The sequence below is a fragment of the Rattus rattus genome, chromosome 8 (assembly GCF_011064425.1).
Source record: "Rattus rattus isolate New Zealand chromosome 8, Rrattus_CSIRO_v1, whole genome shotgun sequence".
Lineage (NCBI taxonomy): Eukaryota > Metazoa > Chordata > Mammalia > Rodentia > Muridae > Rattus > Rattus rattus.
This window is the reverse complement of record NC_046161.1, coordinates 113,842,799-113,869,146: the sequence shown is the minus strand read 5'-3', so window position 1 is coordinate 113,869,146 and position 26,348 is coordinate 113,842,799. Positions and strand designations below refer to the sequence as shown.

Sequence of the window (26,348 nt, the reverse complement as noted above, 5' to 3'; positions counted from 1 at the left end):
TTTCTCTGCAGGTGAAGTGACTGTGGACACGCAACGCCCACATGTCTATGGCTTCTGTGTTACGGTGGCAGTTACATGGCTGCTACACCAATCCAATGGCCACAAAGTCACAGAGTACCACCTAGGCCCTTTAAAGGAATAAGTGTGCTCTCGCCAGAGTTGTGGGACGGTCACGTGTGACCTCAGAAGAGGTCGCTGACACTCTGACTTGGTGCCCTCATTTGTAAAAGGAAGTCACAGTACAAATCTCACGTACAGTGAAGGCTGACGAAGCAAGTCTGGGTCACTCACACACTTCATTTAAAAGAGTGCTTCTGGTCCTGATTCCAGAAGGTCACCTCTAAGTCCTTCAAATGCCTTGCCTTGTAAGAATTCCTGTGCTACGCTCTGCACTCTTTCCAAGAAGATTGTGCTGTGGTCTCTGCCCTGGGCGTCTCTTCCCCTTCTGACTTATTCTTTACTGCTGTCAATGAAGCCATGGGTGTAACAGCTTGACTAACCTCTGTGAGTTCTTGTGGCGTATCGCTGACCCTCACTCAGGGCAGTCTTGGGAAACTCCAAACATCTCATTACATCATACATAATGTATGACAGCCCCTGCTAAGTGTTTATGTGTTGGCGACCCTTCTCTCTCTCTAGCACACTTCTAATGCTCACAGGCCCTGTTCTCTAGCACACTCCCAGTGCTCTTCAAGCTAGATTTTCAAGCATTACACAAAATGAACAAAAACTCTTGTTTTCATAGGGCTTTATCCTAGCAGGAGACAAAGTAAATACATGTATTTTGGCAGGCATATATAATCTGAAAATCTAACCCTAAAACACTGTGAAGCTTGAAACTTTGTGAGTGCTAAATTGATGCTCCAGTATTTTGGGAACGTTTCAGACTTTATGCATGGTGGTGCAATCCCAGAGGCTAAGATGACTGCCAAGTCTGAGGTGAGCTGAACTACAAAGACACTACTTCAAGACAAAACCCACCCAAATTATAATATAAAACCTCTGAGATCTAAAATACTTCTGGGTTCCAGCATTTTCCATAGGGATACTCCACCAGTAGTACACACCAGGTCATAGTAACAGCAAGAAGGTGTGCACTACATGAAATAGGGGCGAGCACTGCATTTTACCTTGTGGATAGAGAAGCCCCCTAGGACATCAGTATGACTAAACCTGAACTAAATAGAAGTAACTTCTATACCATTTTCTAGGGGAAGAATATCACAGGCAGATCAAACTGCAAGTATAAGGCCTTGGAGTAGAAAAAGCCCTAGCATGTCACATAATCAAGTTAGAATGGTCAGAGATAAGGGGAACTTAGAGGCGATAAAGTAAGGGGGGTTTCAAGACAGAGCCTTGTGGATCATTTTAAGGACTGTGGGTTTGGCTATGAATAACATAAGAAGCTTTTGGAAAATCTGAGATGGAAGAAATAACGACACAAGAAAACCTGTGTTGTACTGAGAATACTTTGTAAGAGGGCAAGGTCCTCTTACTCTTTGCAAGAAACAGGCCTGTTAGGAGGCTTCTGTATCATTTGCATAGTATACAATGTAGACTACATATAGTCTACAATGTAGACCAGGGGCCAGTGTACTGTTGATGGAGTGGTAAAAACGAGACCATTTCTAGACATTATGTGAAGGTAGAACTTTGTTGTTTATATATGGATGAGGATAAAGTGTTAAGAAAGCTAAAATTTTGAGACCGAATAACTAAGAAAAATGGTGTTGTCATGAACACAGATGGGGGTTGTGATGGGAGTTGGTTCACGGTGGCAGGGGAATGTGTAACTGAGGGGTTTTTGTTTTAAGCTGTGTTAAGTTTTAAATGCCTGATTGGACTCCACATGAGCACGCAGGTGATGAGACAAAGGTCTGAAGTTTGGAGGAGTCTGAGCTACGAATAGAAGTGTGAAGGAGTTAGCACGTGTATTTATGGAATGAACTTGGATGGGATAATGCAAACGGGCACACCTAGGCAGAGAATAACAGATTCATGGTTTGGGCTCTGGGTCACTGTATAATGTGCAGATCAGGGAGACTGGAAAAAAAAAAACTTAAAAAACCCAAAACCTGGGAGGTGGCAGACAAAAGCAGAGTAAAGTGAACCAAATATTCATTCTGAAAAACCACGTGAGAAAAGCTGCAAAGAAAGCAGGGGATGAATGTGAAGATGGAGACACAGATTTATCAGCAGTGGGGACGACACCAGAGAGCTGATGCCTGCACAAGAGAAGCGCGAGTTCCAGGGTTCAGGCAGGCAGCCTAATGTACTGGTGAGAACTCAGTGTTCTTCCATTACTTCAGTTCTTGGTGACAGAGCAAACAAGGTTGCTAGCTGTGCAGGTGAGTGAAGAGCAATTCAAGGGGAAAGAGCACGAAACAGCAGCTGAGGAATCCAGCATACTGTGTAAAAGGGTCAGAGAATCACCAACGTTCTCTGGCAGAACTTTTCTTGTCTGATATCCAAGATTTGCCTCCTTATGAGGTGTAAGCAGTATGTTTCTATGTCAAGTTAAGCTTCTCCATCGGTGGATATGTGACTGATGCTCACATTCATGGCCCACAGGTGCTACTACACTCAAAAATTTCAGGGAAGATCATGTAAGTTTATGGTAACTTTACGAAGCTCATACAATTACACAGCACATTCTACTTCTCAGAAATTCCTATTTATATTGTGTTTACATAGACCACCAAGATACCTGTCAGCTGGCCAGTGATGTGGCAGTCCTACTCAGTAAGAATTCATCTGTCTCTCACAGCACTGTTGAAATGGGCTTCTGCATTACTACTACCTAAGACCAAGATGTGGGGTCATACAAAAGCTTCTCTGGTACCTTTGTGTCTGAGTCTGAAGCTCGTGCTTGTTCACTGAGGTCTTCTAGGTTTTCACTTATAACAGTCTCCTCAGTAGCTTCTAAGGAGATGGCTGCCCCTTTAGGATCATGCTGAGGCTCCTTTGCTGAAGAGAAACAACATTCAACCACATAAAATTTAAATGAAACAACCAAAGACCATTCCATAAATCCCAGAATTCAGAAGTACTCAAGTCCTAACATGACAAATACCACGTTAGAACTTCAGCAAATTATGTAATTCCCCAGTTACTACCAAAATAATTACATTATATGGTATAAAAATACTTGACAATGTGATGTGTGAGAACCGTTCTTATGTCCCAGTCATTTAAAAGTATTTTTGTTGGTGCATGCCTTTAAAATTAGCACGTGGAGGCCGAAGCTCTGTGAGTTCCAGGCCAGTCAGGATTATAGTAGGGTCCCATCTCAAGCTCGCTTGCTCACTCAACCCTGACATACATACACACATACATACATACATACATACATACACACATCTATCTATCTATCTATCTATCTATCTATCTATCTATCTATCTATCTATCTATCTATCTATCATCTATCTATCTATCTATCTATCTATCTATCTATTTTTGAAACTGGGTCTCACTATGTAACTCTGCTCTGCCTGGCCTGGAACTCACTATGTGGACCAGGCTGGCCTTAAACTCACAGAGATCCACCTGCCTCTGCCTCCTGGGCACTGAGATTAAAGGCATTCACATCACATAATTTATGTTTTACTGTGCACTTGCAGTCATGGTTCAGCTGTGGAAATCAGATGGCACCTTGCAAGGCTAGGCAGCAAGTCCCTTCACCTACTAATCCATCCTGCTGCTTCTAAAAATAGTGTTAAACTTGAAAGCCAAAGTTAAGTTCAACACTGTTGCTCTGTCATCTAAAATTATGATTAGGTGTTAGTTGTGACTTTAAATGACCAGTTCAAGAATGATAAAGTTAAACATATTAATTCAATTTCAAAGTGACTCGAGATCAACTATCCATCTTGTAAAGAATGCATAACAAAGTTATACATTGAATAATTAAAATAGAACATATCTCAAAATGTGATTTGCCAACTTATCAGTTAAAATGGAAGAAAATTGACAAACTCTGACATTAGTTTAGCAGATGCTAAGCAAAAAGCTTCCCATTCCAATGAATTCAGTGAGTGGCCTGAATACAGATATACAGATATTTCAATACTTTATATTCTTCAAGTATCAAATTTTACCTGCTGACAAGGAAGGACAGATTTCCAATTTCAGCAATCCAGGGTCCAGCAAGGCAACTTCTTTACTATAAAGCAAACAGAACTCAAACACTGTACCAGATTCCAGCAGAACTATTCAATCATGCAGCATTGTGTGGGTAACATTTGCTTCTGAGGTTGGCTAAGCCACCAGGTTCTCCAGGACAAAGGAGTGACTGCAGTGGGGTTCAGAGCCCAGCACATCTGTCCTGGGTTCTCACTGGGCCGTTTACTCCAAAGTGTGTGGCCATGGCTAGAGTGCTATCATCCTGACTGCGCTTCTCAGGAAGGACCTAACGGATAGAGGAGGCATTTAGAAAACTGTAAAGGGCTGCACCAGTGCAAGAACGCTTAGCGTCTACGCTAGAGCGTGTGCATGCACAGCTTGTTCCTAGTGTGAAAACAGGACAGCTTGCCAAGTGACTTAATCCCAGCACTTGGGAGGCAAAGGAGGTGGATCTCTGTGAGTTTGAGGCCAGCCTGGTCTACAAAATGAGTTTCAGGACAGCCAGAGCTACACAGAAAAAGCCTGTCTCAAAAAACCAAACCAAACCAAACCAAACCAAACCAACCAAACAACAACAACAACGAAAACCCAAGAAAGCTTGAGCTGATGAGTTGATTTTGAGGTTTGTTGGTTTTTTTTTTTTTTTTCTTTTCTTTTTTTTTTTTTTTTTTTTTTTTTTTTTTTTTTTTGGCCCTGCTTGTTATTGCTCCTTAGTAAAGCTTGTATTTAAGGCTCTGGATGTCAGAGTTGGACTACTCTGGGTTCCTGTTTCTTCTAAACGTTTTTCATCTAATTACATCAAGTATGAGAGTAACACTTGTTTATGAGGTTACTGTGAGGCTTAAATGACATATTCTTACCTCTAACAGCTTAATGAGTGAAAAAACACATGTGGTAGGCACTCACCGATACGGATAAACACTTCCATTTCTAAAATTCAGATAAGCTTACTACATGAGAGCACATAAAACAAACACTATTTTATCCTCCAAGACCTCAGCTGTGAAACAAAGGAGACTACAGACCCACCAAATGCCTTAAAAGTGACTCTATCTTCTGGCAGCTGAAAGTTAGTGAGGCACACTGAACAGTGAATGATAGACTGATTTCTAGCTTAGAATATTCTATGGGAGTTCAAGAGTATTAACTGGGATCTTACCACAATAATCCAGATGACAGATGAATAGTAAGGGTGAGAATGGAGATAGTCACAAGATAATGAGATAACAGAATGAGGGAGATAACTAAGTGATATTTCCATAATTTCTACTTACCCACTTATGGTAGGTACAGCACGTATACAGTGTAGTGAGAATTTTGGAATTTCAGTTTCTTTAAAAAAACACAGAAATATGGGCAGGAGAGATGGCTCAACAGTTAAGAGCACTGGCTGCTCTTTCAGAGGTCCTCAGTTCAATTCCCAGCACCCATATGGTGGCTCACAACCATCTGTAATGGGATCCAATGCACTCTTCTGGTGTGTTTGAAGAGAGCAATGGTGTACTCATATACATAAATAAATAAATCTTTAAAAACACAACACAGAGATATCATAAGAGCATGCTTTTGTTTTAATCCCAGGTATGGGGCTGCGGGGCTGCCTTGAATTGTCCACTGCAGCCCACTATACTTTGCCTCATGCTCTAGCAGGAGCAGGCAGGAGATGTGCCTTGCTTTTCTTTAAAACTTATTTTTATTTATGTTTGGGCACATGCCTGCCCTGCACAGGCAGGTGCCTGCAGAGGCTAGAAGAGGACATCTGATACCTTGAATTAGAGCTACAGGTGGTTGTGAGCTGGTGGGTGTGGGTGCTGGGAACTGATGTGTGTGTGTTAGTAACAGAATCTAGGTACTCTGGAAGAGCAACTAGGACTATTAACTGTTGAGCCATCTACAGCCCATAGACCTTTATTTTCTATGTGTGGTCCTAGGTATCTCCCTCCTAGGGATAAGTTTGTATCCACTAATCAGCTCCAGAATCTATTATAGTTCCTTATGGATTTAAGTTTAAGTGGTATAGATGGTATAAGCTGATTCCCTACTCAGTATCATCATTGATTCTATATGATAGAACTCAAATTTTCATTATCTAACTTATCAGTCTCAACATAACACTATCCACTCATTAAACCTTGTTTCCCAGCATCCTTCAGTGTTGGTTTGCCTTAGAAAAGAATCCTTTACACACACACACACACACACACACACACACACACACACCAATGTAGTTTGTTCAGAATTAGTTTGCAATATTCTCATATAGAAACTGAAATTTTTTTTATTATTATTATTATTATTATTATTATTATTATTATTATTATTATTATTATTATTATTAATGAACATATAAAGCCACAGGGAGATGTCAGGTATTGGGGTCTTACCACTCTCTGCTTTATTCTCTTGAGAGAGGTTCTCTCACTCAACTTGGAGGTCACTGGTTATTGGTTAAGTTGGTTGGCTAATATGCCCCAGAGATCCTCCTGTCTCCACCACCTGTATTGCGGCTACAGGTCCTTGTTTCCATGCAGATACAAGGAATTCCAACTCGGGCCCTCACGCTTGGCAGAAAGCACTCTTACCCACTGAGCCATCTTCCCAGACTCCCAAAACTGAAACTTTAAGTCGGTCTTCTTTCCCTCACTATATGAAGTACTGGGTTTCCCTACTACATGAGGTGCTGGGTTTATAAAGATAAATAAAACATGGACATTTCCTACTCTTGAGAAGTCGAGTGGTAAAGCAGGAGAAAGAGAAATGAGCAATATTCCCACAAAGTGGTGTCCTAACAACTAGGTAGCACGAGTGCTCTGCAAATATGCAGGATGTCCTAGCTGCCTGTTCTAAGTGACTAAGGAAAAGTTACTAAGTTACTAAGTGACTAAGGAAAAGTTACTAAATGACTAAGTGACTGAGGAAAGTCACTTTTCCTGACAATTATGCTCACATCCATCTTTCCCTTTGTATCGACAAATTCCTCTTCTCTTGCCAAGTCAGAAACAATCCAGAATTTATAGACCAATAATTTTACTCTTGCAGGATGCCTTATTCCTGCTAACTCCTACTTCTGTTTTTCTTAGTATTTAGAACTTTGTTTCAGCCACTTTCAACTCTCTCCATTCCTAGCAACAGAGAAATTCCTTTAAATATCAGTCTTAAAATTCCATCTTAGGGCACCAACCATTCAACTAACATTTGAGCACCCGTGCTAGAACAGAGTAACCATCCTGCATTACCACAAACACCCTCAAATCACTTCCAATTATTGTTCAAAAGTTTTACCAATTTTAACCATTATAACCAGTTGCAAGCCCATCACTGTAGGCTTTGGGGAATTAATTCTCATAAGCATTTGATACTCTGGATTTTAATAAGGGCACTTTCACCGTGGAGACTGCCAAAAATAAGAAACCTATCAAAATATAAACATCTCACCACAACACCCCAACCATGCCTGAGAATACTAATCATCCAATCAGGAGGTGCACTCAGCCTTGTGCCTCTTGCTTTACCAGTAAGAGGCAGTTCAGAGTGCGATTCTCATAGCAGGAAAAGAAGCACATGAGTTAGTAATTGAAAGGAAAAAGGAACAGAGCTGAAACATACAGCCATAGTTTAGGCACTGTTTAGTTCTAGAACTTAACCTTCTGTGCAACCACTGGCAGATCCTCTGGGTATGGTGGCTTCTCTTTCTCTTTTAAGGTTTAGTTTAGCACTGTAGATGAATGGGCAACATATTTTCAGTGCAGAACAGAAATAGAATTATTAAGCTACTGAAGAAAAAAATTAACTTTATTTAGTAACAGAAATTTTGGAAGCAGATATGGAAGGCAAAGAGTGGATAAAGTGTAACTGGTGCTCTTTATCTGAGGACAGATCAAGTCTAAAGAAGTTAGAAAAGTACCAGAGAAAAATTTGAGGGTTGGGGTATGACTCACTGATAGAAAGTTTGCTTAGCATTTGAGTACCTAGCACCATATGCACAAATCAAATAAACAAAAGAAAATGTCCTACACTTTAGTTTACAATGTTGATCTACATCTCCTAGACATTAAAGATATTTGCTATTTTATGTGCATGGGTGTTTTGCCTACATGTATGTCTGTGTACTATATGCATGCCTATAAGACCAAAAGAGGGCTTTGTGTGTTCCAGAACTGGATATACATAGAGATGGCTACGAGTTACCATGTGACTGCTGGGTATCGGGTACCAAACCTGAGTCCTTCAGAAGAGCAGTGTTCTTAACTGCTGAGATTCCTGTGCAACTCCAAGATGTTATTTTTAAATATAGGACTTGTTTTAATTTTCCTTTGTATTCTTCAAATGAATCATGGAATAGCATATTTTCAAAAGGTCTTTACTATCTCTTACTGAGCCCTATTATGAGTGGACTGTGAAGTGACACTTCAAAGGCTTGTGTGGATCTAATCATGGGGAAGTAACTTGATGTTGAGGGTTGACCTAACCAATGGGTTAATCCACGGATGGACTCAACGTTACTGGGAGGTGGTAGAAAACTTGAAGGTGGATCTTAGATGGAGGAGGAAGGTCATCAAGGTGTGTGTCCTTGGTGTCTATGCCTTCCCTGTGTGTGAACATGTGAGAATTCCAGAGGTCAATGGTGGTGCTTTCTTCAGTGTCTTCTCAAGCTCTCCACTTTATTTTCGAACATAAGGTCTCTTACTGAACCTGGAGCTCACCAATTCAGCTAGACTGACTGGGAAGTGAACTCCATGGGTTACCCTGTCTCTGCACCTTCAGTGTGTGCGTGATAGACATGTACTTCAGCACCTGGGGTGTTCTTATTTGTTTGTTTTTGTTTGTTTCTTTGCTTTAATGTGGCTGTAGGGATCCAAACTCAGGTCCTCATGTTTATATAATAAGCACTTTACCCTTTTCTCAGTTACCTTGAAGTCCGTATCATGTCCTGAACTCCTCTCTCTGCTTCCTGGCTACCAAAAGGTAAGCTATGTCCTCTCCCACATGCTCCTATCAACCTAAGAGTCTGCCTCCTCAGGCTCAAAGCTACAAACTGAAACCTCTCAAACTTTTTTTTAACTGTTTCACACATTTGTTACAAAGGTGAGAATGTCAACACAAGCCTTTGATGCTTATCCATGCTATGCTGAAATACCTCCCATTTGTTCTTTGATTCAGGCCTCACAATCCTGATGGAAATTCTTTCTCTTTTCACAGTATTAAATTTGTGTACAAAATTACACAGCTCTTCATTGGTAATGATAAATTATGAAACATAGGACAGGCTATAAAGGTAAAGATCTTAAACACTAGTTTTAGAATTTAGATAAGTCTGGATTCAAGCCCAGTCTCTTTTACTAGCAGGTGACCTTGGACAAATGACAGTTTACCATCATTATTCTCGTCTCTAAAATGGGCATGTTTTAGAGTCAATTCTTTACATAGTAAAGTAGAGAACATTCAATTTGCTGATAAATTACTCGTTCCCAAAGCACTAAGAATATTGGAAGGGTACAGTAACCCAAAAGCAGTTATACATACTAGAGATTTAAGCCATGTATCACTGAATATGACCACTTGAGTGTGGTCATATTACTTTTTCATCTATTCATGAAAAATTCCAGTGTTTAAACAAAGTATGGAAATATAACCCAGAGCCTAAAGAATTATACAAACGTAGTCCAGTGTGATATTACACAGGTTCTGTACCAGCCAGAATAGGCCATCCTCCTGAGCACGAAGTCATTACTAGTACAACACAGTTGCTCCAAAGAAATGAGTGCTATCAGGACAGTGATGAGTTAAAATGGTTATCTTAGAAGTCAAGTGGAAAACACACCATTTTCTTCTGATAATTAATTTAACTTTTGAGTCTATTTGCAAGTCTTATTTCAAATAAATTTCAAGGCTTCTCTGTTTCCTAAAAGATTTTTTTTTAAAAAAAATCTAACAAGAAATCCATAGCAACTGGGCCAATTCATCAGTAAACTGGCTAAAATGAGTTTACATACATATTTCTAATGAAAAAAAACTCAACTGATGAAGTCACTTTATAAATTATTTTGAGTTTAAAAGCTAATCTGCTCTATATGTTTCAAGAAATATTTAACTTTAGCATAGCATTTCTAGGTATTAGCAGTAATATGCTGTATTTAAATAAATAACTATTAAAAATGGTATGTCAACACCAAAGAGTGCTTTGAAACCCAACAATCATCTGAGCCAAAGGCATTCCTGAACATGCATACCTCAAATCGCCTGGTTCTTTTTTCCCTGGAAGGTGCCTGTGCTTAAAGTCTGCTGATGGGTGCTCTTCAGATACTCTGGGCTCCTGGCTTATCTTGGAGACTTCTGAAGCAAAGGAGAGATCCCCTTCACTGGAGATTCCAAAGAGCTCTGGGTCATCTTGAATTACATCAATCAAGAGGACATCATCTTCATATGCTTTAAGAATATCTGGAAACCCCAATTTGAGTTCTGAAATGCTTTTAGTCATTTTCCTACCACTAATTTCAGAGGAAATTGGCACAAATGCTTCTTGTTTCTTAGAGCAGAAGGAACTTTGCTCCATATACCCAAGATCACAAGAAAAAGTATTATTTTCAATTTTAATAGAGAGAGATTCCTTATTCGAAATAGTATTTCCTGTTTCAGAGATGTGATTGCATGTTTTATTATCATAACCTTTCTTTGTAAAGCTTGGAGAAGTGCAGGAATTCTTACTGTAGAACGAATGAGAACTGGTTTGCCCAGGAGTTACACTATGTATATTCAAAGACTGAGGTCCTGAAGTTGTACAGATATTTTCCTTATTCCTATTTTGTTTTGCCTCTACTCCAGATAAACTGTCAAGTAGCTCTAGGGGACTATAAGCCTCTCTTTCAGATGACCTGGCACTTACTTCTCCTCTTTTTCCTGTCTTGTTCTTCAGCAAAGGGATTTTAAAATTAGTCAGCCGTCCTGTGTTTAATATTTTAACCAAGTCCGGAGCCACAAGTGTTTGCTTAGTAATACAAGCTTTTCGATGAACAGTTTTATTTGCACAGTTATTTGCTTCCTGGCTCTCTTGGGGTGCCACTGTTAAATTAAGTTTTGATAAATTCCCTTTCTTTTTCTTGTTTCCTGTTAAGATTTGAGTTATATTACTTAACTGGATGTCTTCGGTAGCACTAGAAACTACTTCTGTCCCATTTCGGCTGGGTTCCTCTAACTTTGTCTTCTTATCATGGGGTATAGCTTCCTTTATATCCAACAAAGTAGGTTCTACTGAAGAAACTGAAGATAAGCTACTTAACTCAGAATCATACACTTCTTTACTCGAGGGCTCGATGGTTCTTTCTATTAAGGATGGTTGTAACCGTTTGGAGTCAGGTAAGTGAGTCTGGTTCGTTTGGTGCGTTAGAAAATCATGTTGCCTAACATTTCCCAGAGACCCTGGAAGTGAGTCATTTAAATCTGACAAGGACGTCTTCTTCCAACACTCGGCAGATATTCTAGCACAAGAATAAAGAGGCCAAACCCTTTTACCAGTCATTGGTATTATTCTACGACAGCTAACCTTTGACTCTTCAGTGTCAGTTTTCAAATCTCCCCGTGGAGATCTCTTTCCCATAGGATGGCTGTCACTAGGGGATTTCACCGTAGAGCTTGTCATTGATTTAAAGTATTCTTCTGGCTGCAGCCTTCTGCATCCTAAGGTCTCTGAAGCATTTTTTGTATCCTCTTTCAAACTTGATTCAAGGGTTTTCTGAAGCACAGCATTTGTGGAATGTCTACAACTTGTTTTCCCTACTGTTTCTGGGAGACATAAATGGTCCACTGGAGGGAGTGTATTATGGTTCATTTTTCTTAAAGCTTTTAGAAAACTTTTTTTATGTTCTAAGGTCTCTGTTTCTTTCCCTTCCATACCTATTTGGTTTTCTTGTAGCACCAACTCAGAATTGTTACACACATTAGACAAAGTAAGATCGATACCTTTTTCTTCTTTTTCAGATAACTTCATCTTTTTCCTGTGTTTTCTCCCAGTGTTGTTCTCCTCTACTGAATATTTGTTCTTTTCACTTTGAAGGCAAGAAGTCAAGCCATTGTTTTTATTTTGGTATAAATGACTTTCTTCAAGCAGTAACTTACTGGCTATTACATTTTTTTCAGTTTTTAAGAACTTAGTAGTTTTTGTGTCATCCTTCTCTGCAAGATTCCTAAGGTTTTCTTTCTTTAACTTCAAAGAGCTCTCTTCTGCATGTAGACACACACCATGAGGCTCATCCTCAAGGCTGTTTTTATTATTACAACCTTCAGAATGGAGGAAACTGAAATCATGTGATTCAAAACTGCAATTTTTTTCTACTCCGGGTGATAAGCTGTTACAAGAATATTTCGGTGTATTCTTGAACAGTTCATCTTGTGATTCAACCATAATATTTTGTGTTGCCTCATTTTTAGTTATTTTGAGAGGTGGATTTTCTGAGCTTTTACATTTTTTAATTTGAATTCTTCTCTTAATACCTTCTACCAATTCTTCCTTAGCCAAAGACTGTAAGAAAGCCATACTTTGAAATTCACTGCACTCCACTGTTTGCAAAGATTCCGAATTGGTTATTGATGTCTTTCTTACCAGGTCAGTCCCTGGCTGTGGTTCATCACTTGGGGCTTCAGTGACTTTTCCATTCTCTTTGGCTGATCAAAACAAGAAAACATACCGGAAGACATTTTTTTACACTGGGCAGAAAGAAGCAATACCAGTTAACAGAAAAGCTGTGAAGCCATTTGTATTTCCCCAAAGAGCTGTTTAGAAATACAAACTGACTTTCATATCAAGTTTTAAAATGTTTAAACAGGGTTCATTGCACAACACAGGCTGACCTCGAACTTGAGATTCTCCTGCTTCAGCCTCCCACTCTGTCGGATTATGGGTGTGCGTCGCCTTGGCCAGCCTTAAGATCTAATTAAGAACTAGAAATAAACCTCCACAAATTCTAAAACAGCACAAAAAAATCTTTATAACATCATTTACCCTAGTTAAGACAAACCACTAGTATTATTAATTCCTTCGACCAGTAATTATAATGACAGGCTCCTAAATGGGTATACACTTATTAAAAAAAAGATCCTTCCCACCTTACCTCTCCTCATCAAATGCACTGATAAATACCACACAAAAAACAACTAAAGGGTAGGAGTAGAGCAAAGAAAGAGGCAGCTGAGGGAAAAAAGGCTTGGGGGTCCGGGGTTGACCACCAGTTTCCTTACTGCCTTCTGGGATGAGAGGAAGCTCCGCCTTCTTCATTGCTCTAGGCCTCCCTGGTCCCTTGACCCCTCTGCTTGCTGCCTTCCAGACCGCGGATGTCTCACCCAACTTGTCACCTTCTGTCTCTTCTCTCCCAGAAGCCTGGGCCACCATCCTCCTCTTCTGCCTGCTCTCCTCCTCGCGCCCCCTGGCCTCCAGGCTGCAGCCTCCCCCCTCGACTGGCTCTGGCGTCAGTCGAAGGCCTCGCTTTCTCAGGCCCCGGGTGGCGCCTTGACGCCCTGGCGCCGTGGTGGGGACTGGGGGCGTTGTTGGCGGCCGCATCCGCCCGTGGCCGCCCACGCAGCCTCTCTGGAAAGCCCAGACGCCCTAGGGCCGCTGCTCCCGCTGCAGGACACAGGCTACTGCCCACCCTGGCCTGGCCTGGCTTCGGACCCTGTACCCGACGCAACAGGAAGCGGAAGTGGACGGCCTGGGCTCGGCTGGGGCAACCGGCTGAGGGCCTCGTGGTCAGCCCGCCCGTCCACATGCTCCCTTGAAGGGCCCAGGCTGCATCCGGAGGTGACAGGATCTCACCTCAGGCAGGGCCTCACTGCACAGGTTTGTGGTGGTGCCTCCTTGGGTCTCCTCACCCTCCTCCAGGCCTGGACTTATGGAGGTGTCTGGGCTCCTTCTCTTAGCAGCCACCCCTCAACACCCTGACAATGGTTGTCTACCAGTGGCTTCTAACTGCTCTCCTACACTCCCGGGAGCCCACTTTGGCTTAATACCTACCTTCACGTTTATCCAGATAGCTCAGAGGTACCCTAGCTGCTGACATGCAAAATATCATTTATTTCTGTAAAAGTTGCTTCTATGGTGTTGTTGGGCAGAAGCGTCTAGCTGCCCGTCTGGATTCCTTGCATGCAGATTTACCAAATCAACTTGGCTCTACTTTCTTTGTTAAAGCTCCCTTTCCCGTTAGTGTGGCTCTGGCTCTCAGACAGTTGACCTACAACATCATGCTTCTAATTTTATTGATGTCTCCATACTTGTATCAGTTCAATCAAGTTTGACCAGGTTGCCAGGCCATGCCTCTCCATTGAAAGAGGGTCCTGGTATGCCCCATCTTGACCCTTCACAAGCCTCCATTGCTTAACGATTGGAATGGAGTTTAACCTTGTGTGTTATTTTGGACCCGGTCTACTGTGTCCGTTCATGAATATTTAATCAGTTTTGTCGCTTGTAGAAGAAAAGTGTTCTACAGTGGAAAACATTGTGGATCTGGTGGTCTTTCAGAGATTCACCAGTCTGACTCAAGTTTTATTTTTAGTAAATTAGAGGCTTTTTATTAAAAAGAAACTGGCCAGGACCAGAGTTCCCCCAGTTATTGTTAGCTTAAGGATTATAAAGGCAAAAAACCGTAAAGTAATAGTTTTGTGAGCTAAATTAACTCATATCCTGTCTGGGTTCAGGCAGGCATCCGGCAGGTGTCTCACCCATCCAAACAAGCAAGCATTTGATACAAAACTGGACCTTAGCAGTTTAGCCTGTTTAACCTTGCGGCCTATTACCTTGTAGAATCACTGAGACAGTGAAATATTTTGCAACAATCAGCATTAAAAAAGAAAGAAAGAAAGAAAGAAAGAAAGAAAGAAAGAAAGAAAGAAAGAAAGAAAGAGAATAGCCCAACTGTACCAGGAAGTAGTCCATTTTCAGGTCGGCTCACAGGGTACATTCAAGGTAGGAGCAACTTCCTCATTGCTTACACAAGTTAAAAACAATTTTGTTTTTAATTAGCACAATAAGTGTTTCCTCCAGACAATGTTCACCGTTACAGAAAACCGTGTAACTTCCAATTGTTGCTAATTCATTGAGCTTTGTTGTTGCTTCGAGACAGAATCTCACTCTGTAGCCCTGGAACTTACCGTGTAGCTCAGGTTGGCTTTGAACTAGGATGATTCTCCTGCCTGACTCCCAAGTGCTGGAACCGCAGGCCTGAGCCACCACAGGGAATTAATGGGAGCTTTTACTTTCTTTCTGTTTTCCCATCTAAGCAGCTATGTAAGTGATAAGCAACAGAAACTCAAGATAATCGTCCATACACATGCAAATTCTTTCTAACAGTTTAACCGATTTCCCATCCTATTGCAAAGAAGTTCATTTCCGTTTACACTTAAGTTGTTTCCATTATTGTTTCAATACTCCTGATCCATAAATATGTTTGCTCTTCTTACTGAAGCTGTGAACCAGTAGTTATAAAATGTACCTGATGAGAGAAATAGACAATACATTTTCACACTTAACACGTGAGACAGGCCCTTTTAAATAAGCTAACACCACACATAGCTTTCACTTAGGTCACATTGAAATAATATTGGAGTTCCCTGGATGAGCCAGGGAGGGGTAGGAGCAACTTCTGAGGGGAGAGCCATCAGAGTAAGGGAGAAGTGGGCTGTTTATGCCATTTGGGGTCTTTGCTTGATCTTGGTTTTTAATATCACTATAAACCATGGAAAGGGGACTTCTTTCCTCTATCTAAAAGTCTGGAGATATATATATATATATATTATATACTTTTAGTACAATTAGAAGTATTTTTATACTTATATAAAAACTTAAATGGTGATAAAAATGATTTAAGGTATATTTAAAAAATGAAAAATACTTCAGATTTCTTCCCCTCACTATATATGTTACTCCACCTCCTATATGCTACTGTTGTATTAAGACTTCAAAAAGTCCAAGTTTTAACATTAATCAATAGAGTTCTGATAAACCATTTACTATATAGCTCTGGTACAGTACTGCTAATATTGTAGTCACAAGCTCAAGATTTTAAATTTCCTTCAGTATCCTTGGAGAGACCTTACGGAACTTTACCATCTTTTCCTGTCAGGTCACATGAGACACAGGTGGTTGGTTATCGGGAGGAGTCACTGTAAAGCGAGTTCCTTTAGATAAAGGAATAGTAAGGAGTTGCTTTGAAACCTGTTTCCCAAGTCTGCTAATAAGGTAGTCTATGTCTACACCTAGTAGTAGGAGCTCTAGGAAAGTGAGGCTTGAAGACTGAGTTTTACACATTACAAGAACTGAGGAGGCCGCTGAAACCCTGGTTTCTGCTGTTAAACTGGTACATCTTTCATTAATCTAGTTTTCAAACCCATCAGGAATCCCATCACCTGAGTAAGTAGGAAGTGCTGACCGAGCAGCTTCCAAGTCTATTAAAGATGGCAGAGGCTTACTGCTACCTGAACATCACCCAAGGTTTTTCCATGGTTGATGGGGCATCAGTCTTCAGTCACCAGGCCCAAAAGATTTGACAGACTTTCCTGTGGAGTAGGAACTTAGGGGGACTGTCCCACCTTGTCTCTTCAAAGTGGAGCAGTCAACTGTCCAGTGTCCTTTTTGCCCAAGGTCTTGAGAGTGTGCTGTTAGCCATTGAGGTAAAAGGGCAGTTTATAACCTGGTACCCCCTTCTGTCACATTTAAAGCAAGTGTCAGGTGGGAGTTCTGAGACCATCATCTTTGGAGGAGATTAGGGGTGCTGCCAAGAACTGATAGATGTTACGAAAAGCTTTTATATGAAACATTTTAAATGTCATATTCTGCAGATCCATGAAGTATTGAGGACCATTCTATCTATTTAAAGGATATCTGCATAAACAAACTTTGCTTGTGTTTTTAAAGATTTATTTATTTTTTATTTATATGAGTACACTGCAGCTGTCTTCAGACACACCAGAAGAGGGGCATCAGATCCCATTACAGATGGTTGTGAGCCACCGTGTGGTTGCTGGGAATTGAACTCAGGACCTCTGGAAGAGCGGTCTGTGCTCTTAACTGCTGAGCCATCTCTCCAGCCCCAACTTTGCTTGTTTTTAGTTATTTGTCCTAGACTTGTTGTGGTAAATATTATTTGGGGGTTTCTACCCAACCTTTGATCATTTAGTTCACAAATAAAAGACATAAAACCTTTATATTTATAATAAGTCTTGAAGCACTAGAGCTGGACAGATATCAACCCTCTGTGCTATTTTGTCTACTTCCCTTTCAATAATCCTGAGATATCACCTGCCTTGTTCCTCCCGTGCTGTTCCTACTCCAACAGGCTGGCCCTTATGGCCATCCACTCAGAATCCCTCTGCCCCATGATGGCTAACCAAATAATAGAAAAAAAGGAAGGTAAAGTAATCTATATTGATAGAAATCTTCAAAGAGTAGAGAAGAGAGGACACAGGGGAAAAGGAAGCTCCAGGTAATATTTACCACATTTTTGCAAATCAACATCAGGCAAAAATTTACTTCTAACCCAAACTAAGACTTCAGATTCTCAGATTAAAGGCTCATTGTTCCCTTAAGATAGAAGCCATGATGGTGTCTAGGAGGGTGGGGGTGGGGGGATGGTTCCATAGCAATGTTACTTCCCTTCCCCCAAACCATGCATGGTTCAGGACAAGGGTCAGAATACATGCTAGTTTGGCACACATGATCTCAAAAAGGCAGAGCATGAGCTAAGGTATAGCTGTGCCCCTGGTGCTAACCATGCACCAAGCCTTGATGCATCTCTACCCAATGCTGGAACGCTCTGCTTCAGAGTTAAGCAAATGCAGAGACCAGCAGGGTCTCAAGCAATGTTGCAGAAGCTGCCACTTGGAACTGTGAGATCCAAATTGAACCTCTCCCAGGACCACCACAGAGGCAGTGATCGATGCAAAAGCAAGAGGAGTTTAATTCCGACATGTCAGGGTCCCCCCACTTCAAGGGGAGACGACCCTCGGCAGACTCTAACAGAGAGTTATATAACTTGCAAACAATTGGGGCAGAATTCAAACAATTGGGGCAAAATTTGTACAATGGTAACTAGGCAGGTTACTATGTGCATTTGGAGGAGCGAAACAACTTTCAGATGGGACTCAGTGCACCATTCAAGACTTTCCCAAGGGGGGTTGGTTGGAAGCCACAGGTAGCTTTGTGTGACAGTTTGGCTTGTAGCTGTCCTAGGAACTAAACCAGCTCTTTTTCTTCCTGGAAGGGAGGGGTCCTTGTGCTCAAAGGTTTTTGGTGGGAATTTTCCCACTTGCTCTAGATTGGTCCCAACTCTGGCTCTTTCAGAAAAGCTGCATGTCTCCAGCAGCAAAGACTTATAGAGAACAAGTATAAAGTAAGATATCACAGTACTTTGAGCAGCCAACAGAGTCCCATATAAAACATGGGGCTGCCCCAGAAGACTAATCATGAAAGCTATCATGAAACAGGGTGTCCTGCTGCTCTGAGCAACCAGTCTTCTTAGATGTGGGGCTCCCATGGGAGAACTGACCACGACTCAGCCTAGCACATCATACATAACCCAGAAGAAACCTCTGGGCATACAATAAGTTTGAGGATATGTTTGGGCACTAAGATAGAAAGGAGTTTAAATAAAGGTGAATACAGAGGAGATTAAGTTAAGGGAGAAGAAAGGAGAGAAGAGGAGGCTGTCGTGAGAGGAGATGGACCTTGAGCATGTGGCCAAAAGAAACATCAAGTAACAAGGGACATATAGCTGGGAAGTAAGTCAGAATAGGTCTGTTCTGCTCCACGTAGGCTTACAGCTTGTAAAGAAAATACCTGGATTGTGTGTCTTTTATATGGGCTAGCTAGAATGCTTTATTTGTTTTACATAGGCTTAACATTGAAAATCTATTCAGGAGGCTAACTAAGGCTTTCTTTTGTAATTAATTACATTAGTATTTAGTGTGACTACAAATATAGTTCTGAACACATTAAAGAATATAATCATTTATAAGGCAACTGACTATTGACGTGCATGTCTTAATTATCCTTAACAATTAATCAATAGTTTACATAAGGTTAGCATTCTACAGCTCTACTGCTGTTTAGTTTGAGCCTTAAAAATAACGATCTTTGAACCAAAGTTCTTTTAGTAGCAAAATAAAACATTTAAGCTTAGATAAGGTCCCTAGGTAGGCTGGCGACTTTACTGACCCTGAAATGAGCACAGTAAAGAAATCAAGTTAGCCATTGTGGGTGAAAGGGAAAAAGTTATCCAAATACCTGAACCTTAGAAGATTAAGAAGCTAGACAGATGTTAATGTGAGCATGAGTAAACCTTAGGAGCTTATAAATTTGATTATTAAATATACTGTATTCATCGAACATATACTTAACTGCATTTTTATCAGTTTGGCATTGAACAATTAGTGAAGCCATAGTAGTTAGACATATATCTTAAATTAGTTTTTGTTAATTTAAATGGATCTTTATAATTTAAAATTTTTTATTATATACATAGCATATTTTAAATTAGAGTTGAATTATATATGATATGTTGTAGCAAATATAGTTTGAACTTCTATCATCATATAAAGTCTCTATCAGTCTAAAATAGTTGAGACTTGCAGCTTTCATAGTCTAAAAGGAGATACAAAAATAGAGTCCATTATGACTAATAAGTTTTGTAATTGTTGCTTTATATCATGTGGTCATCTTAAGATAGTGAAGTTACATGGCAGGTTACAAGCCCTGTGGTCACTTAATCCTGGTGAGGTGTTGTTTAAAAGCATTTGTGTTTTTAGTAGATATTTTTCTGTAAATGAGAGAGGTGGATCCAAGGGATGTGTGTGTGTGTGTGTGTGTGTGTGTGTGTGTGCGCGCGCGCTCATGTGTAGATAAATCTTGACTCCAGGACAGGCCCCAAATTGGCAGTTCAGGAGACTAGGCCTAAGTTCCTGTTTCCCAGAACTGGTCAAGTCTGCACAGGTCAGTTCCTAGGAAAACTACAGCCAATCAGGAGCTGCCTCGACGTCTGACCCAAGGCAAAAATAGTCCGAGTGAGTCGGCAAAGGTTTCCAGGCTCCAGCAATGGTGCTGGAAAGTCCCCAGAACCCTAGCCAATCCCAAAGACACCCATAGCCCTAGAGACCAGGCTGACAAACTATGATAAAGGTCACCTACCCCTCACCGGAATTCCCCTAATTGGCTTTAAATTGAGCCTGTGAGCTCACCTCCTACTCTCCGTTTTGATGAATGGTAGTCCGCTGCATGCTGGATTTCTGTAGAATAAGTGCTCTTTGCTTTCGCATATACTCTTTGAGTCTGGGGTGTCATTCTCCATCAATTTACAGACCCTTACAGTGTATATAGAGAGAATTGAATCTCATATCAAAAACACAGACATAGGAGGCCAAATAAACTTTGTGTTGGTAATTAATCATAGCTATACTATAAGTGTATATATGGACATATTAATGAATATGATTATGAAGTAATTGATAATTAATTTGTATGTTTTGATTATTTTAACACTTTATGGAAGTAAAAATTACTAAAAATCCCAGCCCGAGGCTTTTACCCTGTCTTAGACCATTTGTGTTCCCAGATGCAAGACACACACTCACAGCTTTTATATTTTTAAATAGCCTTAGGCAGCACAGTAGCTGGGCCGCTGCCTACCCTCCAGGCTATTAGAGCCCACCTTCCTATCGATAACCCCAAGTTATACTGTTTACTGTGTTTCATTGGGATGTACTTGACGCCAATTGGGCAGCCCTCTGGGCTACATTGGCCCTTAGCGCATGGTGGTTCTCCTTCTCCCGCCTGCTCATTCTTCCTTCATTCCATGGTGGCTCCTTCTTCCCCTTCTCTCCTCCTCATGGTCCTCTCTCCCCAAGCCCACAAAACCGAAACCCTGCCTATGTCTCTTCTTCCCAGCTATTGGCTGTTGGCATCTTTACCAATCACAATTAAATGGGGGCAGGGCCACTCAGTGTCTCACGTGCAGACTCTCATCTCTGGGGCACCAGTCTTAGGGGCCTCAAGTTAGCATTAGAACACAAGCAGCATTAGGCCAACCCACTGCAGTTCATAAGTGTTGTATGTTTAGGTTAAAGCTGAAGGCAGTTGTCAGGACAGGGAAGGGTTAATAAGTTGGGAAAATGGCAAGGACCTTGGCTGAGAGAGGGCAATCACAAGGCCATAAATTGCATTGTAGCTTATTTTGGGCTGAAAGGAGGGGACACTTTGGAGGTGCCAGTGAGGAGGAGGAGGGGCTGTTGGAGTGGTGCATATGGAACAAGTTTTGGGATCCATGGCAGTGGAGGGTGGGGAAAGGGTCTTTTTTTTGGGGGGGGGGTTGTTGCAGTAGCCCTACATGGGCCTAAGGGAAAAATGGGTCACTAAGGCCTGTACATGCCTCGGGAGTGATTAGATTAGCAGCTTGGTTTGGAGCCCCCATTGCAGTTGGAACAACGGGTGAGCGTGAGCGTGCTGTGGTGAAGAAAGGGGAGGAGTAGGTGGGTCTCAGTTGGGGAATGGGACTGGCTTTGGGGTCTGAGCCCTTGGAGGCATGCGGGATGCTAGTGTAACCATCCTTACTAGTAGGATCTGAGCCGTAGAAGGTTGACAACTGAGGAAGGGTCAAGAGCACGGTTCCAAAAAATCCTGGACAGAATATGGGCTCATCTGCCCATAAACAGGCAGAAAAAGAGTAGGCTAATGGAGGATGTTAAAGTCAAGACTGCCCTCTGGTGGCCATTTAGACTACGTACGGAAGCCAGGCCACAGAACCAAGGAGAATCTGGCACTTTGGACCCAAGGTTTGAGACAAACCCAAGTTGGATAAACTTTGTAGCAGGCAACCCAGGGGCGACTGAGGATCGGGTTTAGACTCGGCGCCGTCCATCTCTGAGCCTGTTTTGGAAACCAAAGACTACTGTGAGGTGTCCCTTGAAATAGCTTGTGGTCAAACAATGGGAGGTGGGATAGCCTTGGAAAGAACTTCTCCAAATTCCCGAGGCTGCCCAGAATTAAGACTGTCTTTGTTCTAGAATGTATGGGCTTGCTGGATCGGCTGCTGCTTGGCAGGTGATCCCAGGGGATCTGGACTGGAAAGAGGCACCTCTTAGGCTGTGGCTGAGAAATGGTGGCTCACCCAGAGTTAAAAATCTAATGCCGGGAGAGAGAGGGAGAGGAGTGGGCACCACACAACAGGGGCCCAGACTACTGGGCTAGGGCTTAAATCCTCCTGGTTTCAGCACCCAGATGCTAGGCCTTTTCTCTCCCTGCGTGACACAGATCCAGGCCAGATTCGACCAGATTAAAAGCAGATAAAGATAGGTTTATTAGGAGCTACTCCTGGGTGCATTCATCAGTCCAGAAGAACTGGGCTGAGGAAGTTGCACAGCCTGGCTAGGGCAGAGCAGTTTTATAGTTCTTAGGTGAGGGGTGATGGCAACAGCCACAGGCTGGGTCAGTGCCCACATAAGCTCAAGAGCTGAACACTTAGGCGGGGACCTGGGTGTCTGGCAGCATCAGGGGGAGGATGTTTCAACAGCTGCGGTGAAGAGAGCTGGCAGTTCCTTTGCTTGGAGTTTTTCAGTGCAGGAAGCGTTGGGGGAAGGAGGGCAGATGAGATTTCCCAGCTTCTGCAGAAGTGATCAGGGGTTTCAGACTGACAATAGGGACCTTAACAGTGGTCCTGTACAGGAAACCGGGGTGATCAGGAAACATCCCGCACCTGACCTGCTGGAACTGGAGAAGTCTTTTAAAAAGTAAATGAAACAACCTTTCGCTGTGAGTTTATGGGACACAGGAGTTGATGCGATCAGTTTGACTGCTGTGCAGGCAGAAAAACTGAGTAACATAGCATCCATTCTTCCTCAAGGCAAGGGTTGCCTAACCTGAGACAGCCTGAAAGGGACGTCAGTTCCTGATGGACTGGCTTATCAGAGCCAGTAGGAACACTCTAATCCTCATCTGAGGTACTCATACATATCAAGGGCTAGGGGCCAAGGACCAGCTGCTATTGAGGGAACTGGGGATTGGAAAAGCCGTGTTTGAATTCCAATTCACTGGGCCAGATAGAAGCCTGTTCACACAGGAGCTAAAGAGAAGATGGGTTCAATAAGGACCGGGAGGGTGGTCTGGGCCTTCAGCAGCTTTGCCGAGCTCTTTTTGTGGGGGCGAAGTCTTTATAAAATAGACTTTCTGTGCCAAAAGAGGCTCTGGCAGACGTAAGCACTGTAGACGTCTTCTCATGAAACAAGTGCCTGCAAAGAGAAAGTGTGACCTGGAGGAGAAGAAAGAAGGCAAAACAGAGGAAGAGGCCTGTATTACGCAAAGGCACGTGTGGCAGCATTAGTGTCAAGCTGGAGCTCCTAATGAAAAAACTGACAGAATGCCAAATTGTGTGCTAAGGGGTTGGAGAACCCTGACATCACACTCACATAGCTCTCGAGCTCAGTGCAAAGTGGAGGACTCCTTTTCTCAGAGGGGTTTCCATTTCTCTGCCTAACCTTACTTGGAGAGCGTCTCTGAGCACAGATGCCTGGCTTTTCTAAACAAAGACCCCATGCATGACACAGCACAAAAGTCCTAGTCTAGCTTCCCACTGTATGACAATTAGGTACTGCATTAGAACCAACCAGCCCTTCCCTCCAGTGCCCCTAACAATAAAATTGAGCTGCCTCACCGCAGATGTCTCTGAAGTCTTTCCTTCATACTCACAGCCAACCGAACTCCACTCAAGACTTCTGCTCCCTCCGTCCTTGTGGACCAGCAGTCATTGACACCCGAATTGAAGAGAGACCAACCGAGAAGCTTCTGGATGGCTTTAAAACCTGAGGGGCAGTTCACAGAAAACATAGAACAGTACAGGTGAAGCTGATCAAGCCTGTCCCAGGGTGGGTAATTATCCCCCTCCCCCCAACTAAGGGGGTTCAGTTCATTTTCCTTTAAGAAAAGGTTATGCTAGAGGTGGTGATGTTTGCCCAACTAGGAACTCCTCTTACAACCAGATATTATAACTGGGAAGGCAATGTGCCAACCCAGGTCCTCTCCGACCCAGGAAGCCAGCAGATGCAGCGGGGGTGAGCAGGGCCACGTTCTCCCTTAGATCTAGGGGGTTAATCACATTAAGCCAAACTCACTGGGTCAGTCAGTGTAGGAAGTGTAGGTAGTCTTCATGGAAGACCTCCGGGTTATGGAAATATGATGGCTCAGACTGAGGAGTACAGGGAACTAATTAAGTTACGCGCCACGCCACTCTTTGGTGCCCAACCTTGATCTGTGGAGGAAGCACCTAATAGACGTGGGTGGGACCTCTCCGGGCTGCATCAGGTGCTGCTCATGTCCCACGTTGGTATCTCTTAGTTGTGACACTCTGGGGCCACCTGCCACTGCTCAGAACAGATAGCACCGGTTTTCAGAGTGCTTCACCAAGGTTAACTTTGTAATCCCACTATCTGTTGTGAGATTGTGATTCAGGTTGTTGGGTTGTCCTGCCCATCCTCTGAAAAAGGTTTGTTATATAGATAACATAATGCTATCCTCAGTGATTGACAGATTGGTGTGCTGACTGGCTTTTGACACAAGTTGGAGTTAACACAGAGAAGGAAGCTTTCCTTGAGGAATGTCTCTATGAGATCTAGCTGTAAGGCATTTTCTTAATTAGTGATCAAGGTGGAAGGGTCCATTGTGGGTGGTGCCATCCCTAGGCTGATAGTCTCAGATTCTATAAGAAAGCAGGCTGAGCAATCCAGGGGAAGCAAACCAGTAAGCAGTACCCCTCCATGGCCTCTGCATCAGCTCCTGCCTCCAAGTTCCTACCTTTGTGAGTTCCAGTCCTGACTTTGTTTGGTGATGAACAGCAACGTGGAAGTGTAAGCTGAATAAACCCTTTCCTCCCCAACTTGCTTCTTGGTCAGGATGTTTCATGCAGGAATAGGAACCCTGACTAAGACAACTGGAAAGCCGGTGGAGTGACATGTGAGGGCACCTTAAGGAGTAGTAAGTCTGAGGCTTTAGTTCACAAAGAGTCAACAAGGGTATCTTGCAAGGAGAAAAACAGATGCTACCAAAACCCACAGGGTTGTTCGAAACTCCCAGTACCAGGTCTTAGTTACCTCTCTAGGGGTTGTTGTAAAAGGAGGCCCCAAGGATGCCCAAAAGGAGAAGGCTATTGCCACAGTTGTTGGTCGCGTTACGGAACTGAGTAATAAGGCCCTGTTGGTGAAGACATTGCATACATTGGTTTCAGGACTTGGAGAAATAAAGCTAGATTTCGGCCTGCAAGGTCTTCTTCCTGTGAGCTAGCTCCTGCAGTGCCAAGAGTTGCTACAAAGGGTCTTGGGGGATGGCGGGGAGGGGGGTGGGGAAGGGAGGGGGAGGGGGAGGGGAGGAAGCACATGCGCCACGATGGGAATTCTAGGCAAGCTGTGCCATCTAGTATAATGGTTGTGGATACAACCAATCAAGCCCAATTTCTCTCCACAAGGAGACGTTTACATCCATTTACGGGAACATAGATTAAAAACATGACTGACTCTAGTGGGAACACCACGGCTGCTGCTTATCATACGGATGTGAGATGCCTGTCAAACACAAACATTTGTGTTTATATCTATTGATCGCTGCTGTCAGCCCCAACTCAAAACCAGCAGTGATGTCCCTGTTGCTCTGGCACAGTGGCCTAATTCTCTGGTACAGGTGGGCATCTATGGCCACCGCCTCCAACACTCAGGAATCCTTGTGGAAGAGGGTACACAGAGAGGGTGCTAGACAGAGCATTGTGTAGCAGTCTCCTCAGAGATGAGAGCATTCCATCCTGCAGGGGAGCTCATTCAGGCCAGAAAAAAACAACTCAAAACAGCTTCGGGAGGCCCCTGAAACTGTTAAGACGCACTCTCAGACAAGACAAGCTGCAAGGAAGACTCTGAGACCAGCCAAGGAGCCTGGAAGGGACTTAGGTCAACTGAGTACCTGGAGAGCACACTCTCCAGCCTGCAGAGGTGCCCCACCCCTATCCCCAAACCCCGAGTTGGTTCTCCATGTAGGACTTTGGTGGAGTCTGGATTTGGAATCCAGGTTCGCCTTGGTCTTCCTGGGCTCACAATCGGGGCGAGTAGATGTGCGGGTTGGGTCTCCCCAGGGAAAGCCGTGTCACACGACACACATATAATTGAAAATTATTTAAAAAGTTAATTAAAAAAATACAAAAATCTTTTAAAATCATGTAAACAT

At 42.6% G+C, this 26,348-nt stretch overlaps 1 protein-coding gene across 1 annotated transcript in view; it reads right to left on the bottom strand.

The window, feature by feature from the left end:
• The window catches only part of Topaz1 (testis and ovary specific PAZ domain containing 1), a 55,094-nt gene extending 40,474 nt beyond the window's left edge, over positions 1–14,620 (bottom strand). The window contains exons 1-4 of the mRNA XM_032911269.1: positions 13,457–14,620; positions 10,354–12,781; positions 4,099–4,163; positions 2,843–2,967 (exon numbers count right to left, since the gene is read on the bottom strand). Of these exons, the coding sequence (XP_032767160.1) occupies positions 2,843–2,967; positions 4,099–4,163; positions 10,354–12,781; positions 13,457–13,673 (2,835 nt within the window). The 5' untranslated portion in view covers positions 13,674–14,620. The remainder of the gene's footprint in view (positions 1–2,842; positions 2,968–4,098; positions 4,164–10,353; positions 12,782–13,456) is intronic.
• Positions 14,621–26,348: the final 11,728 nt, after the last annotated feature.